Source organism: Paroedura picta, chromosome 6 (assembly GCF_049243985.1).
Source record: "Paroedura picta isolate Pp20150507F chromosome 6, Ppicta_v3.0, whole genome shotgun sequence".
Classification (NCBI taxonomy): Eukaryota; Metazoa; Chordata; class Lepidosauria; order Squamata; family Gekkonidae; genus Paroedura; species Paroedura picta.
This window is the reverse complement of record NC_135374.1, coordinates 58,503,350-58,521,659: the sequence shown is the minus strand read 5'-3', so window position 1 is coordinate 58,521,659 and position 18,310 is coordinate 58,503,350. Positions and strand designations below refer to the sequence as shown.

The 18,310-nt window shown below is 43.3% G+C and overlaps 1 protein-coding gene across 5 annotated transcripts in view; it reads right to left on the bottom strand.

The window, feature by feature from the left end:
- Positions 1-18,310, bottom strand: part of ITSN1 (intersectin 1) — a 120,908-nt gene that overhangs the window by 44,558 nt on the left and 58,040 nt on the right. For all 5 annotated transcript variants that reach the window (XM_077342609.1, XM_077342608.1, XM_077342612.1 and 2 more), the window contains 6 exons: positions 14,702-14,931; positions 13,704-13,825; positions 10,342-10,589; positions 8,838-8,997; positions 2,973-3,178; positions 2,196-2,275 (listed from right to left, as the gene is read on the bottom strand). In XM_077342609.1, the coding sequence (XP_077198724.1) occupies positions 2,196-2,275; positions 2,973-3,178; positions 8,838-8,997; positions 10,342-10,589; positions 13,704-13,825; positions 14,702-14,931 (1,046 nt within the window). The remainder of the gene's footprint in view (positions 1-2,195; positions 2,276-2,972; positions 3,179-8,837; positions 8,998-10,341; positions 10,590-13,703; positions 13,826-14,701; positions 14,932-18,310) is intronic.

Genomic DNA, 18,310 nt, shown 5'->3' with positions numbered 1-18,310 from the left:
CCTGGATTTCCTGGGAATTCACTTGAATGTTACAGCTTTCACCCTATGACGTTCTTGAGAGTCCCACAAACTTTAGGAACCATTTTTCTAGTGGCATTGGAGGAAGGGACACAGAAGACAGTGGGAGGTGGAAAAGATCTGTCCAGTAAGTTGTATTCTGGTTATGGTACTTTGGAGTCAACCAATGAATGGTTGGTTTTGCTTTTGAATTTTAAAATACCACTCAAAATAGCATTGACTTTGATATTTTAGACTCATGCAAGTACATTTAAATTTCAAATCCATTTTAAAAATGTGATCAAACTAAACATTCTTCTACTGGTAAACAAACCTTGTTAATTTTCTTTTATCCATTTATGCATTTTACCCAATCAAGAAGCTCTTTGGGGTACACTAGCTTCCACTTCCTTTCCATATAGCCAGTATCTCCAAAGGATAAAGGAAAGCATGCATATGGAACTTCCAAACTTTCCAAACAAAGGCTTGCAACTCCAGGAATTCAAAGCTCTAATCACAGTAAATGAGGGCTGGAATGAAGTCTCTCAGCGTGGACTTCTCATTCGTCAAATCCATTTTTACCATATATATTTCATTTTAGAGTTTTGATTTTTTTAAAAATATCACCTATAAATAATCTTCCCACTATAGACAGCCAATATGTGATTGATTGGTTATAAAGGGAATAATTACAACCTTCTTATTGATCATACAGTTAATGGAAATTGGCTTTAATTCTATATTGGAGTGCAAGATATGATCTCTCTCTCTTCTCTGTATTAAGAAATGCTGCTTGCTATATAACCTTTTTTTTACCTACAATGGAATTTATTTATTTATTTATTTATTTATATTTTTATGCTCTTCCATATGGCTCTGGGCGGTTTACATAAAACATTATAGAACATTTAAATAGAACATAACAGATGTTTTGAGTCAGTCAACCTCAAGCAAATGCCTGCTGGAAGAGTTCCTTTTGCAGGCCCTGTGGAATTGTGGAAGTTCAGGCAGGGCCCTGATCTCTTCAGGGAGCTCGTTCCACAAGGTTGGGGGCCAGGACTGAAAAGGACCTGGCCCTTGTTGAGGTCTGACATGCTTCTTTAGAGCCAGGGATCTGCATCCAGTTGGAGGTGGCGGAGCATAAAGCTCTTTTGAGGGTATAGGCAGGTAAGGTGGTCTCTCAGATTCAGGTAGGTCTCTCAGATACAGGTAGGTGGTCTCTCAGATACACTAGGCCCAGACTGCGTATGGCCTGCGTAAGTGATTACCAAAACCTCTAGAATTCAACTGGGAGCCAGCCAAGTTCTTAGAGTACCAGCCAGAAGTGAGGTTTCCATGATGTCTTAGTGGGAATCCTGGCCACGGCGTTCTCAGATATGCTACAGAATTATGCTTTGATTAGAATAAAAGATCTTATTTCTAATGCTCAATATAAACTGGTGCCAGAAGCAGAGGCTTGTTTAGAAATATGCTGTTTAATATAAGCTTGAAGGATGAGTCCTGACCTGATGACCCTGCCATGTCAGAGGTATGAGATCAGGGCTGGCCTGGAGATTTTGGGGGAGGACCAAAGAGATCCTGGAGATGGAATGAAAGAAGTGGCATTACTGCACTGGTCCAAGCCTCTGAACCAGCCCTATGAATCAGACATATAAAATTCTATGCAACCCTCCGTTCTGCACACCGGCTTTTGTAATGAGTCTTCTGTGACATTTTATTTTTGCTACATCTAAAATTAAAAATTGTAAAAAAGGTTTTCCACAAGGCTTGGCACCAGGGCTGACAACATTTAATACAACTTTACACTCTTTAATAATGAAAATGATTACATCTGAATTGTTAAATATCAGCCATAGACTAGGATGCAAAGTGTGTTTGAAAACCACGACTAACCATTACCTCTGCACTGAGCACTAGGTTGGTCATACAAAAATGAGGCTCAACTACAATCAACCAGTATCACTGACAAAATATTTCTAAATTATATTGTAAATGCAAGTTTAAGCTGCTTTAAAATGACAGGGCTCATAATTAGCTGTGATAAATTAAAACATAAAGCATAAAACTGTACCTTTTTATAGCTCTACAAAAATAAATAAAAGGTTAACATTACCATCAGTATCAAACAGTTTTCTTATTGGGCAATTTAAGAATACATTTTTATTGTATTATCAGAGCTGGCACAGTCATATTCTTACCTTCTCCAGATACAGCAGATTTTGTAACTGGTGATACTCTCTTTAAGTTGGCAGGACTATCTGAAGATCCTGAATCCATGCTTAAAGGAAAACAAGTGTATACAGGTAAATTAACATTGTTATAGAACATGATAACCTGAAATAAGCAAACTAATCCATGTAAAAAAATGTATATTTGATAGTTACCAAAGAAAAGTAAAATAAAACTCAGTACTACTTCTACATTGTATACTTTTTTAAAAAATTAATATTTTAATAAATAGTCTATAAAATTACAATTTTACACAAGCCCTTTTCAAGACTGCATGCTAGGTTTGCTACTGCACTGATAATTGCTATTTCGGGACAGAAAGAAAACTGGTCATCTAAAGCAAATTAGTATACTGACTATACATAATACATGCATATACATATACATATACGTGTGTGTGTGTATATATCTAATATATAATTAAAATATATAATTAAAAATATATAATTAAAAACCAAAAATAATTATTATTTATTTGTATCCCGCCCTTCCCTAATAAGTTCAGAGCTGGTGAGAGCTGACTTTAAAAAAATCATACAAATCTAACTAAAAACTGTAACACACTTCAAAATGGCCTCTTAACGACCTTTCTGAGGTTGGTCAGTTTGGAGATGGTTATACTGGTGGATGGGTTCTCAGGCAGAGACCAGCGTCTCTGGCCTCAACTAAAGGCCTGGCAGAACCTTCTGGAACTGTTTAAGTTTAAAGCTACTACAGTGTCTAACTAAGACAAGTAAGGAAAATACCTTGTTGATTTCCTTATAGGACCTGAAATAAGCTTCACATATGATTTAGGAAACCATCCCTTTTGACCTTGAACCTCTCCAAACCACCACATATCTTGCTGCTCCAATACCGTGATTACATCATTCTTGTTAAAATTAAGATGGTTGTCCTTCTTAGCTCTCCAAGGATACAGGGCTTGAGCTTGAAGTCCCTCCACTTTTTCACCCTAATTTAATACATGAATAGAACAGTAATTAATGAAGTGCCATTTAGGAAATGTGTGCTTGGAATGGCTGACATGGTTCAGATACAATTTCATTACATTATGCTAGGTTTTAGTGTTGAGTTGTATGATGTATCAGTCTCTATCATCATCATCATCATCATCATCATCATCATCATCATCATCATCACTATCATAATCATCACCCATCATCATCATTATTATTATTATTATTATTATTATTATTCCCTGCCACTCCTGAAGTTGGTTCGTGTCCATAAAAACAATTAAAACCCTAGTTAAAAAGGACACAAAAAATTCCAATCACAATCATAACACGATATAAAAACATGGCAAAAAGTAAAAACCCACCCCACCCTACCATTCGAGGGGGAGGGGAAGGAGGAAGGAAGGCTCAATTACGTTTGTCCATGTTATTATACAAGACATTACTTTGCTAATAAAATCCTATAAAATGCGAGTATAAAGCAGATCTCTTTTGCTTCGCTCAGGAGCCCCAAGGCTTCTGAAAAGCTGATGCTGGGGAGACAGTGGGAGCATCATGGATGAAATGGAGTGGGATGCCAGGGACTGCAGAGAGAAAGGAAACTAAGCAAGATCACTCCCAATCCCCAAATCCACTAGCGGAAACTGTTTGAAGGAGGAGAAATTGGGCAGTGTTCCTCAATTTCCCCTCTTGTTGGCTGTCTCCTGTGCCCCCTGAAGCTCCCATGATTTGCCATATCAATTTTGTGGAGGTCTAGAGAAACAGAGATGGAAAATAACATTAAATCATCACTACTAAATAATGCCATTATATTGTCCATGCACTAAATTGACAGTATTACTAAGCTTTTCAAGGCCTTAATGAATGGAAAGACAATCATTTGTATCTCTGTTGCTCACACATACTGCTGATATGTCTATTTTCATTTTTTTGAAAACACACAATAATGAGTTAGTCCACTGGTCTATCAAGGTTAGTTGTCTACTCTGATTGGCCATGGATCTCCATAGTCACAAAGGACTTTCACCCACTTTACTCATTAACTGAAGCCAGAGATTCAACCTAGGACCTTTTGCATATAAAACAATGTTCTAGTTTAACTGTCACAGCAACATGATCTATAAAGGATTAAATATAAAGATCTATAAAGGATTAACCCTAGATATACATTTACAGCAGTGGTCCCCAACCTTTTTATCACAGAGGACCGGTCAATGCTTGACAATTTTACTGAGGCCCGGGGGGGGGGGAGTGACCTAACGCTCTCCGACTCTGGTTGCTATGGTAATGTCTAAACATCACTTCAAAATAAGATTGCCACAAAAACGAAGAATTTTTGAGAAATGTTCTGGTATATAATTCAATTTGAGGAGGGGGATCTTTGGAGGTGGGTTGGCATGTACAACAAGACTAATATGTTTAATAGTCCACTCAAAAAAGCACACCCACAAGCTAACTCTTCTTCTAAAATTTATGATGAAATTGCAAATGGCTTAGCCAAAGAGAAGCAGGTGTGGTTTATGTAAAAGCCACTTCCCATTATGAATAACTTGGAATCTCTCCTAATAGCTCATCTGGGATTTAGATTCCTTTTTTATTTACTTCTGATGATACATGAAATCTCAATGCTGGTGGTTCAAATTTCAATTTTGAGAATCCTGTCCTGGGGATTGGAATGATAGTTTCCAGAGTGAAATAACATTCCCTGGTACGAGATAAACAGATCTCAAATTGGAATGACAGCTTTTAGAGGGAAATGGCAGTCACTGGGATCTTACACACTGCCTTGGGACTGGAATTTTAAAAAAAGAGTGAAATGACAGCCAGGGATCAGATGCACTGTTCCCTGAGATGGCTCAGATCATCCTGTGCATGGGGCTAGACTAGATGACCCTTGAGGAACCCCTCCAGCTCTACATCTCTGGGTTTCCTACACGCTGGCTCCATAAATGCTTGGGGAATTTTGGGGTATCCGTGCTTGCTGAACTCAGGAGTCCAGAGCTGAATGCAGAAGTTGCTGGTTCAAACCTGCCTGTCTCTGTTTAAAGGAAAGCAGATCTTGGGAAGGGGTCCCTGGATGCCTCTCCCTCAAAGCCTGGCTTGCCTTCCGCCCTTGCTCAGCCCCTGTGTGACTTTGTCTTTGGTATAAGCAGTTTCCCCAGGCCTGGGCAAGTAGGGAGGCGCAGGAGAAGCAGCCAATGCGGGGGGGGGGGGGGGTGGGACCATTGCTCCCACTTTCCCACATGCTCTCCCTCTCTCTAGAGCAGAGCAGACAGGCATGGGGGGTGGGGAGGAGCCAGGCAGCCCTCTGCCACCAACCGGCAGAGACAAAGGACGATAATAGTGCTATCCGGAGCAGAGCTCCATATAAGCCGGCTGGGAAGCACCAGAGACGGCAGCAGGAGAGGGAGGAGAGTGGGGAGGGGGCTGGCAAGCAGGGAGGGGGCGCGAGTGAGCGAGGAGCTCGGCTAGGCATTGCGCTCCCCTCTCGCCCGCGGCGTTCTTGCTCTCTGCGCTCTGCCTTGCCTGCGCTCCAGGAGCCGCCGCCACCGCGCACTCTCCCTGCTTGCCAGTCAGCCAGCCAGCCAGCCCCCTTCCCTCCCCTCCCCTCCCCTCTCTCCTCCCTTTCCCGAGCACTATGCCAGCAAGAAGCTCACCGGGCCGGGAGCAAATCAGCCGCTTCGGCCTGGCGAGCTTCTCGCTGCAGGGGGAGGGGTGGCAGGGAGTGTGAGGCGCGACTGCCAGCGGCCCGCTGCTGAGGCTGGCGGGCCGCGGTCCGCAGCCCGGCAGTTGATGACCCCCGATTTACAGCGGTTGACGATCCCCGATTACAGTGTATGTAAAGCATATTTATTTATTTATTCAATTTCTGTAGACTCATAGTGGATTACATAAAACAGATAAAACCCCTCCAATAAAATCAACCCCCTTAAAAACATAAACCGCAAGGAGTCGGCATAATCCCCCTACCACCCCTATTATCAGCCAATCGTTATGGGATGGGGGATTTGCATGATGGTACTGCATTCCAGTTGTTCCTAACCCAGGATTAAACCAAAGACTTGATGGAAGAGCTCCGTTTTACAGGCCCTGCAGGTCTTAAGACAGCTCTGCCAGAGCCCTCAGTTCTTCCGGAGTTCAATCCACCAGGTTGGGGCCAGGACCAAAAAGGCTCTGGCCCGGGTCAAGGCCAGGCGTGCTTCTCTGGGGCAAAGGACCACAAGCAGATTAGCACCCACAGAATGAAGAACCTTGTGAGGGGCATAAGGAGACAAGCGGTCCGTCAGGTAGGTAGGGGTCTGTGAGGACCCTAGCAGCTGCATTTTGCACCAGTTGTAATTTCCGGGTCAAATACAAGGACAGGCCCATGTAGAGAGTGTTACTGAAGTTTAATCTGGAGGTGACCATTGCATGGGTCACTGTAGCTAAGTACTCCAAGGGCAGGTAGGGTCCTGGTAGCCTCTCCTGGGGGAACGTAGTAAAACGCCATGCGTGCTACACCTGTGACCTGGACCTCCATTGAAAGGGGGGCATCCAGGATCACACCCAGGTTTCTGGCCAAGGGAGCGATGTTGAGCTGCACCCCAGCCAGAGTGCATAGTTGCGCTTCCTGTCCAGCTGCCTTTCTACCCAGCCACAGGACCTCTGTCTTGGAGAGGCTGAGTTTCAGGCGACTGCTCCAACAATCCAGTGACCGCTTCCAAACATCTGGGGAATTCATCTGGGGGGGAGTTAGGGTGGTCGTACAGGAGGAGGTAAAGCTGGATGTCATCCGCATATTGGTGACAGTCCATAAACTCTGAACCTGTTGGGCTAGAGGGCGCATAAAATGTTGAATAATATGGGAGATAGTACTGCTCCCTGTGGAACCCCACTAGGGAGTCGATAGAGCTGCGATAACTCCTCTCCCACTACCCTCTGTGTCCAGTTCCGGAGAAAGGAGCACAGCCATTGGAGGGCTGTCCCACGTGTCCCGGTGGGGTGGTATACCAACAACTCATGATCAAACATGTCAAACATGGCTGACAGATGGAGTAATATGAGTATGGCCAATCTGCATCCGTCCAACTTGTATCAGAAAATCTATCAATGCGACTAACACTTTCTCTACCCTGTGGTCAGGATGGAAGCCCAACTGGTATGGGTCGAACCCTGAAGTTTCATCCTAGTATGCCAGAAGCTGGTCCATCACAGTCTTTTCAACCATCTTGCCCAAGAATGCAAGATGCAACACTGGGTGATAGCTAGCCCTGCGGGTCCAACAATGTTTTTTTTTTCAGTAAGGGACAAACCACCACCTCCTTTAGCACTTCTGGGAATTCCCCACTAGAAAGGGAGAGACTGATGATGCTTCCCACAGTGTCTCCTGTCCAGTGGTCCCTCATTTTGAGAGACCAAGACAGACACGGGTCAAGAGAGCAGGTGGTCACCCTCACCGACATCAGCAACTTGTCCACTTCGGTTTCTGAGAGCCGCCTGAAGCCATCAAATGTATTCCCACAAGATGGCCAAGGGGCCTCCAGTTCTTTTTCTGTGGCAGGAAGTTCCTGGCAAAGTGACAAAACTTTATCTGCAAAAAAGCTTACTAATGCTTCACAGACAACTGCCAATTGACTAAAATTTTGATGCCAGTCCTCAAGGATTGTCAAAGATAGAGCTAACCAAAATAACTGGGTTGGGCGAAAGCTTGCAGACACAATAGAGGCAACATAAAACTCATTTTGCCATCTTAACCACCATCATATGCCTTCATAAGTGTGCAATAAGATGTTCTTGCCATCTCATCACGAGTCTTCATCCACACTCGCTCTAGTCATCTCACTTCCCTCTTTTTCTCCCTCAGTATACCAGGGAGCCAGCTTGAGACGAGGGTGCCAAGGGCACTGAGGAGCTCTCATCAACGGATCTCACAAAGCATTCAGGAATTGAATTGGATCCATAAGTCTCTGCAGGCAGGCTAACAATTGCCTGCCGCCCACACAGGAAGGGGGCGGCATCCTCAGCCGGGCCTTCAGGGCGTAGTGATCTGACAATGGGACGGGGTTAGCTGCTACCAGATCCACATCTATCCCAGCACTGATGACCAGATCAAGGGTATGGTGGGCTTGATGAGTGGGTCTGGTAACAAATTGGGAGAGCCCTAGCATAGCCATGGTCGACACCAAGTCCGGGCCAGACCCAGATTAAGGTGAATTGGCATGGACATTGAAGTCTCCCAGAACCAAGATTCTGAGGAACTGCAAAGCCCAGGCCACCACTGCCTCCAGGAGGCTCAGCAGTCTATCTGAGGGCGCGTTGGGTGGACGGTAAACCACCTAGATAGCCAAGTTAGCCACCATACTCCACCCTATTCTGAAATATTTCACTCCAATGATCGACGGTGCCAGGAGAACCCTGTAGGGGTAAGCTTCCCAGAACAGAATTGCCACCACTCCCCACCTTCCATGTGACTTGTGAAGGACTACAAACCCGGGCAAGGCAACATCTTTAAGGGCAACTGTTTCATTCTCTCTTGCCCAGGTTTCGTTCACACACTCCAGGTCTAACCCCTGACCTGCGAAGTAATCGCACAGGGTGGAGGACTTGTTATTAATCAACCTGGCATTATATAACACTCCCAACAAAACAGCATTCCCACAAAAAAGAGCAACTCACCTGACCCAAAACTGGAGAAGGAGAAGATCCAGTAACAGTGGCAGGTGTGAAAGCAGATCTCTGCCTCAGCTGTCCTGCACTTGGCACAGTAAGGGAAGGCTGAGTTGCCCAGGCATCCCAGTTATCTGTCTCTTGCTTATCACTACTACTTGCTGGCCATCTGAAAACAAAAGGTATAGGTATAACTATATTCACTATAGTCAAGGGAAATGCTATTCTGCTTTTATTCCAGTACAATGTGTGACTGGAATATACCCTTCAAAAGACTGGATCATGCCCCAAATGCTATTTAACTGAAAGCCATTCAACATTTCCCTTTTCTCTGAAACACCACAGTAATCAGATAACTGTTGTATCAGCATACCAGGCCAAAACATTTTAATTTCTCTATCCTATTCAGGTGATTCCCTTTCACAAGCAGTATCAAACATATCCCATCTCTTTTATTCTGATGACTGGAGATGTTCTGCTGTTAGATCTGCAATTTTAAAGGATAGGTTTAGATCTTTTTTCTCTTAGTGTTGTTTTTAATAGTTACCTGCTTATTTTTTAATCTGCTTGTTTTTTGCTTAGTTTTTGTACATTATTTTATTATTTCACTCTGTTATACTTAAGTGCATCATTATAGAGAGTGTAGGATACAACTATTTTAAACGAGTTAATACAAAAGAAGCATCTAGAAGCAAGATACTTTCTGAATCCATTTCTAATCTTTCATCTTTGCCTGTAATCTTCCTGAAAGTCACTGATGCTGGCTTTGAGTGCCTGATGGCAATCCAGAATTCTTACTGCACTTCTTTCACAGGCCTTTTTTCTCTACATTTCCTTGGAATCTTTGGATATTTATAGTATGGGGATCTAGTGATGCACAAGCACAAAATGCTTCCTGGTGATCAGGCTCTGAGCACATCCTTCTGCAGGTGTCTAAGCTTTTAAAAATAAATCCACTTGACTAAACTCTCCTTGACAACTCAATTAAGCTAATGCTTTATGTCAGAAGCCCTATGAAAAATACTCTATTTGTAGCCTTTGTATACCTTATACCTAAATTACAACAACGGTCAATCAGTGGACTTTCAGTACTCTGTATAGACAAAGCTAGAGCTGTAAAATTTCTGGAAATTGTGAAGCTATAGAAAAAAATAGAAATGGGTGGTATATAATCTGTATGAATAAATATATGCAATACTTAGTAATCAAACAAACTTATTTTACTAACATAAATATTAATTAATGAGTTAATGTACTTTTTGTCATATTTATGGAATTTAAAGTCTAAATGCTTTTTATAAATATACCCAATATCTGAGAGCACATTGCAGATTTTTCAGCTTTAGGCTAACATATTTTTGCCATCTGAGAGATAAGGGAAAAATATTTTTTTGAGAATATGCTTTGTATCGCTACAGAATACACAAGGGTAATTGGCAAGGGTAATTATCCCTCTATGGATATTTCCCTTCTAGACTTATAAAAAGAATATTGAACCCCAATGAAATCATACGTTGAACTGAAGTCTGCCCAGTTGTTAGCAGCAGTACTTGATTCTGCAGGGAGAGGTGGTGCCAGGGGTGTTGTGGGGGTTTCACGCACAGAAACTTTAGGAGCAGCTGTAGTGTCAATAACTGGCTTTACGGAATTTGGAGTTTCACTTTCAGAAATTCTTTCCGCATAGTTTGCAGGAAACCATCCAGTTTTCCCTTTCAGTTCACCCCCAAGCCATCCAGGTTCTCCAGTTTGGCTTTCATCTACCTGTATGTACAGATTGCAGTTTAGTAATATAGAATATGAAGATATAATGCTAAGCATAATTATATTCTCCCAAACCATGTCATTTAGCCAATAAGAGATACTGTAACAGAGATATTGTTGCAAGATTGAAGTAAACATTTAGGAAATATGGCAAAGCCAAGTCCTGACAGGAATTAAAACAGAAATTTGGAAATGTTCCTATTGCTTCAAAAACAATCATATCCAAGAAAATCATTATAGGTTGCAAACTTCAATAGGAATGGGGTAGATCTTCATCCAACCAAAGAGCCCCTTAGATTGGAGGAAGGTGTCAAAACATAGCTCAACAGAGTGGTAGGATAAGGAGAAGAGCCACCTCAATAATTCTGAGAAGGCTTACTTAAATAACTAGTTAATTTAATTTTCCTTAGCCATAATCCACAGCACTAAACTCTTTTATGCGGAAGATTTAAATCTGCAATTAAAATTAACATTTACACTTTACTATATTTTCCATATCCTCAACTAAAACTTGCAAGTGTACCTTCAAAAGCCCTACAACTTGCAAAGGAATCATTTTATGCTTAGTGACGAAGAGCAGCTTAGATGAGCAGATCTGAATCTACAGTAACAGGAATTACTTCCATCAGCAGAATGGGAGCTTCTCACCTCCCCCTTCCAAACCTAGCCCAAAATGCTACTCCCTGGGGGACAGAAGGCCCTCATAATTAATAATGTAGTTTCCTTTCCCTAGCCCACATTTTTACACCTTTTTCTTCTTACATTACCAAGTGGAATACTTAAATCAGTCTGTTGCAGGGCAAACATAAGAAGCCCTAAGATATTTATTTAAACATAAACTTTCATGAGCAACAGTCCAGTTCATCATGAAATGTGTCACTTTTAACATCAGAAAGAGCAACACTGAGTAACCTGTAGCAGAATATTTTAATCTGTCAGAAGCTTCACCTGCTGGCCTGAAAGTCATAATTCATCAATTCTGTGGTAAAAATATCACCTAGCATATTGAGTGGGAGGAGCACCTTTTCAGTCACAAGAAGCTGGAAAGTTTTGTCTGAGGCAGGCCTGCATGTGCAGTCCCCATGTGACCCTGACTGGAGCCCAGTTCATCACTGAAACTTGTCACATTGAATTTGTCTCCTAGGATGGGCTAAAAACGGTTGGGGACACAATTAATCTGAGCAAGCTTTCTGTTAAGTGGTTGCTTCTATCAATTACCCATTCCCCTTCAAACTGGCTCAGAAATGGAACCCTCTGTGTTAAGAGTTACCGTATTTGCCGGCGTATAAGACGACCCCCCAACATTTCCACTCAAAATACAGAGCTTGTTACAGTACTATGGGCCACTATGGGCAGTTATGTCTATCCCAACTGAAGTGCATCCGGCGTATAGGACGACCCCCCCCCCCCCCACTTGGAGGCATGTTTTTCAAGGGGGAAAGTAGTCTTATACGCCAGCAAATACTGTATTCCTGTAAATAAGAAAATGAAAATTAACTTGTCAATGTTAGAGTACTAGAACAACATCTTAAAGGCAACTAAGAATAAGTAAACAGTAATCAAGAGTAAGTTGGTATCTTATGAATAGGGTTTAGCATGTATGATACTTGATTTCTCTTTCTATGAACCCAGCTCAAGGTCTTTGTCTCTACAACCAGATTTTGATTTGCTAGTTATCCACTGAATCTACCATTCTCAGACATTGCATGATTTTAGTCTGACGTTAAAGCTCCCTGGAGTACTATGGGGCATTATGATTTCATAACATACTATTCATTAGTGAAACATTTATATACCAGTCATAACCAAGGCTTGAGATTAATGGGAAAAATAGAATGTTAAAATAGTATGTTAAAATAATGACACACCCAGCAAGTCTCTGATGCTGACCTTAATATTTATGGAGCTGAAATGGAAGATGCCAGTTGTTAAGTCCTCATTCTGCTGAGGTCTCAACTGTGCTTGATAAGGCTTAGCACTCCTCATAACACTGGCAAGCTATGTTTGTGTTTGCCTTGCTACAGAACACTGTAAATTAATCAATGTGCTATCGGAGACAACAAAGATTGACCCATGGGTGCTTTCCCCTTAAAGGAAAAAGGTTTGTAGTGGGGGGGGGGGGGTCTGGCCTCCTGATGTAATGCTCAGAAGTGCCTTTCACCACCTTTTGTCCACTTACAGTCTTTTCCAATTAGCTTTTGGGTCCAAATTCAAGGCGCTGGTATGGACCTTAGGGCCAACATAAGGTCCCCCTATTATCTGACCACTGCAGTTATCTTCAAGGGACCATTTTTGGGTGTCTTTGCTGTCTGAAAACAGATGGATAGCAAACTGAGAAAGGGCTTTCTCGGCCATGATACCAAAATTATGGAATTCCTCCTTGGATTTGTCTGTTTCCCTTTTGTCTTTGCTTTCCAGAAGTGGATGAGATCATAGGTTAATTTGACTTCGCCTCACTGAACCCTCATTTCTGTGTTTTCTTTAAATGTGGTTTGCATTCTGTCTTTCAATAGCTTGTTTTGATGTCTTTGATGTCTAGTACCATAAAATATAGAGCCTCTTGTGGAGCAGGGTGGTAAAGCAGCTGACATGCTATCTGAAGCTCTGACCATGAAGCTGGGAGTTTGATCCCAGCAGCCGGCTCAAGGTTGACTCAGCCTTCCATCCTTCCGCGGTCGGTAAAATTGCTAGGGGGTAAACGGTAATGACTGGGGAAGGCACTGGTAAACCACCTCGTATTGAGTCTGCCAAGAAAACGCTAGAGGGCATCACCCCAAGAGTCAGACATGACCCAGTGCTTGCACAGGGGATACCTTTACCTTTTACCGTAAAACAGCTGGAAAGATGGCATCAAATTGTTTTAAATAAGCATTCTGAGCAGTTTTCAAAGGCAAACCCATATATAGAAAGCATTACTATAACTAACTCTGGATGTGACCAGAGCCCCATCCCCACACCATATTCCATAGTCATCACTACTGTCAACCAATCACACCTTAGTCTTGTCTGGATTAAACTTCAGTGTATTGGCTCTCATCCCACTCATCACTACAGGGCATCTTATCAGAAGTAGAGTAAAAAGTCTGATTTCATAACATTATATTCTTTTCTTACCATGATGATGTCTCCTGGCTGGATAGTGATTTCATCGTGGCTTCGGGATTCAAAAGGATATAGTGCTCGATAATATACTATTTTTACATCCTCCTGAGCAGAAATTGTTAGTGGTGCCTTTTCTATATTCACAAAAATAAAAGGTATTTAAATTATATTAATAATTTAATATATTATGTTTGAAAATTATATATGAAAATTAAGTCCTATTGAGTTGCATCAAAACGTCTGCTCAGTTCTCATCTGTAACCATTGGCTATAAAAATAAAAATGCTCAGGGCCAATTAGGAAGCATACAGCGAAGTCTTTCTCTCTTTGTTCCCCTCTCTTCGTTTACTTCTCTCCCTCACTTAATTTCTATGTCCTTTATTATCTTTCTCTGTACTCCTCTGTCTTTTCCCCCTCTCTTAATCTCTATATTTGTCTCTCTGTTCTTATTTCTCTTTCTTATTTTCTTTCCTTCTACCTATATTTCTTCCTATCACTCTTTTCCCTCTCTTTTCTTATCTCTCTCTTTATATTTTTCTATCTTCTTTCTCTTCTCTCTCTCTTAACTACTTTCTTTCTACCTCTCTCTCTTTGCTGTTTCCCCCCCCTCCATCCATGCCACTGTATCAGCTACAATGGGCTTTAATACTAGTACTTTCATAATACATGTTTTTTATCTCCTCCTTTTCAGAGGAGAAAAACAAAAGCAATTAATACAATTTCATATGTAAACTTAACAAGTTTACACACACATTAATTGTCCCCCATTGCTTTGGCCATCTCATGAGAAGGAAGGACTCCCTGGAGAAGAGCCTAATGCTGGGAGTGATTGAGGGCAAAATAATTAGGGCATGACAGAGAATGAAGTGGCTGGATGGAGTCACTGAAGCAGTCGGTGCGAACTTAAATGGACTCCGGGGAATGGTATAGGAAGGCCTGGAGGATCATTGTCCATGGGGTCGCAATGGGTCGGACACGACTTCACACCTAACAACAACAACATTTTGTACCTGCACTTGACCAAGGAGCCTGAATAGCCAATTTCGCTGGATCTTTATGCTGGTGAAAAAGCTTATTCAATTTTTCTTGTACTTCCTGTTTGTTTTTTTCTTCATGTTCTTTCTTCTTACTTAATTCTTCCCATTTTTGCTTTTCTTCTTCTTGAATTTTTCTTGGCCTCTGGTGTTCTTCTTCCTGCTGTATTCTATCAAGCCACTGTCTTTCTCGTTCTTGGATTCTTCTAATAACAACATAGAAAAATAAAACAGGAAGAAACTGATCATACTCTCTGTGACTATTAGTATCATTAGCAGCACCTACTGAGATCACATTCACTACTGATAGAAACTGACAAGCCTATTTGTGAAGTTCTTCTGTTGAATGAACAGGAGGACAAGGCAAGAACGTTAATACTTCTACTAGCTAAAACAAAGTTAACACAGTTCTCCACAGCAATATGTTCCTTCAAGTTCCTTCAAAAAAGATTTTGATTCAAGATGGCGGCTGGATTAGTCATGAAATCAGACTGCTCCTGAAACTAAACAGGCCCAGCCCAAAAATAGCCGCCAAAAAGCACCCAAAATTGATCACTCTAAAAAAGAAACAAAAACAAAAAGAAGCCCACCAATTTAACTACAGATACCTGAAGAAACGCAAAAGAACAAAATAACAAAACCACTACAAATAGAAACAAGAACAAATAAGAAGAATCAAGGAAGGAAAAAACAGAAACAGTAAGAAAACCAACCCAAATAAAACAAACGAAAACAACAACGGCTGTCTAACAACAAAGCCCTCCAGGATTGCCATCGAGGACTGTGCTGGGGCTGCCCACTGCCCACTGACCATCTACTGAGCCTGAACTGCCCCATGGAGGGAGGAACCTGGAGCTCACTGGGAACAGCCAGGGAGAACCGACCAGCAGATCCACCGGAACGGCCTGTCGGCGTCGGTGCGGGAAGCAGCCCGCTGCAGAGGGACCCTTCTCCAGCCGCCCAAGCGGAGCCAGACTTCAGCCACAGCTGACTGCTGCTACTGTGCCACGCCCACTGCCAGCACCGCGGCCACCACGTGAGCGGGGCCGGACCCTCTGCTGCGGCTGTCCCATTGCTGAAGGTCGTCAGGATACCATTACCACGCCACGCCTTCCACTCACGCCCACAGCTGCCGCCCGATCAGAGCCAGGACCCCGCAGGAACGGAGCCTGGACTTCTACTGAAACTGCCTCGCCATAGCTGCACCGCGTCCACCACCCGTGCCCCAACCGCCATCAAACAGAGCCTGACCCTCTGCTGCTGCTGCCTGCCCACCGCCGACCCTGCACTACAGCCGAGCTGTAAAAGAAGCAAACGGAAAAGAAAGAAGAAGGAAAGAAAAAGGAACACTCAATTACATAACAATAAAGAAAGAGAAGTACCAAGTCCTAGGGGGGGCGGACTTGCCATGAATATCCTATCTGTAGGGGGGAGGGAAGAAGGCAAAAACGGACATTTATTCTCAGAAGGGGGAAGGGAAATCAAACGGACTAATCGAGCTGAGTAAGATTGATACCTATTTCAAAGGGGAGGGAGGAAGGCATACCCAGAAAGAAAAAAGAATGCCAAACAAACCACTAGAAATTAAGCGGGAAGAATTTAGGCGGGAAGAAATCAAGCGGGGAAAAACTGTACACACAGAAAATGGAGGGGAGGGGGAGAGAGAGTGAGGGGAAGAGAGAGAATAAGAGGAAAACTTCAAACAAACTAAGAGAAGAATCAAGTGGAACATTGTGGTGTGCACAGAGAAAGGGGAGGGGAAAAAAGAGGGGGGAGGGAAAGAGTGGGAGGGGTAGGGGGAATAGAAAAAGGAGAAAAATTTAAAAAGGGAGGGAAGAGGGAAAGAGACAACAATCTATGCACAAGAATTATAAAAAAGGGAGAAGGATTAACCCCCAATCCTCAACCCAACGACAACCCATCTGACCAACGACTGACTACAAATTAAATTAACACCTTACCCATCTACCCATCCAAAACAATTATCATCAACTGATCTACCACAACCCCCACCATCAATTTAACTACCCCAAACCCACCCAAAACAATTAATTCCACCAATTAATTAACTAAATCCTAACAATTGAACTACCCAAACCCATACCAAAACAATCAATACTACCAAACAATCAACTCTATCAACTAATTGAAATACCCAACTATCGCCTGAACTACCCAAACCCACTCCAAATCAATCAACTCCACCAACCAATTGAACTACCCAACTACCAACTGAACTACCAAAACCCACCCCAATCAACCAATTCTAACAACTAATTAATTCAGACTATACCTAACAACTCACCCTCCACTTGCCAAACAACGCTAACTGTCCAACCCAATTCCACCCAACCCGCAAACATCTAGTCCCAAACCACAACATGAAAAAACACAGAGGCCACACATACAGCACACCCACCACACACCCTGGACTGGGCAACCCTGAGGTGCCGCAACAGGCGATCAGGCTACCCCTCCAGATACACACAACAATACACATCCTACACATAGCTCATAACTGTTCACAATTGGAACTGGGAAGTCCTGAGATGCTATAAATAGCGATCGGGACCAACCTTCCACAGATACACAAAACCCCACACACACATTAGAAACCAGCAATAAGCACAGAACCAGGGCCGGCAACAACCCTAGCTAAATCGCAAAACTAAGAGCTAAAACCAACAGTGTCCATGGAGCCCATCATATTTGAAAGAATGGAGGAAGGAGAGAAAGCGAGGGCCCTGAAAGGGTCAGGGATCCCAATAAGGGGCAGAGGCGGAGACAGCGGATGGTGGAGACCAAGGGGCCCGGAAATCAACCATACACGGGCCCCCTCCAGACTCCGCCCCATCCCTCGCAACACTAGGGTGGAGGCAAAGGTAAATAACCCGCCTCTGACACTGGTGCTGTGCAACGCCAGGTCAATAAACAACAAAACCTCTACCCTGCAAAACTATTTTGCAGAGCAAAGAGTGGACCTGGTGTGCATGACAGAAACCTGGACCAGGGAAGGCGAAACAGTCACCCTCAAAGACCTAGCCCCTGCCGGGTTCTCTGTCCTCCACCAGTCTCAGACAGCGGGGCGGAGAGGAAGGGTGGCAATCCTGACCCGAGAGGCTTTCTCCTTCAGGGCCCTTCCTGCGCCGTCAATACCAGGCATTGAATGTGTCGGCCTCGGATGGGGATCAACCGAGATCGTGGCCATCTGGTTACTGTACCGTGCGCCCAATGCACCACCAGATGCCCTGCTAGAGGCAGTGGCGGCCTGGACGCTACAGTTTCCCAGTCTTTAACGTCCATGCTGAGCCGCCGTCCTCTAGAACTGGGCAGGACCTAGTGTCAACCATGGCGACACTAGGGCTCTCGCAGTTTGTTGTTGGCCCCACCCACCAAGCAGGTCACACCCTGGATCTTATTTTCGGCGTAGGTCTGAATGTGGATCTGGTCATAGCAACTGCCGTACCATGGTCAGACCACTATGCCCTGAAGGCTCGACTATGGCTACCACTCCCACCTCAGTTGGGCGCCGAGCAAATTTTAGCTCGCCCGCGGAGACTTATGGATCCGATTGGATTCCTGAAC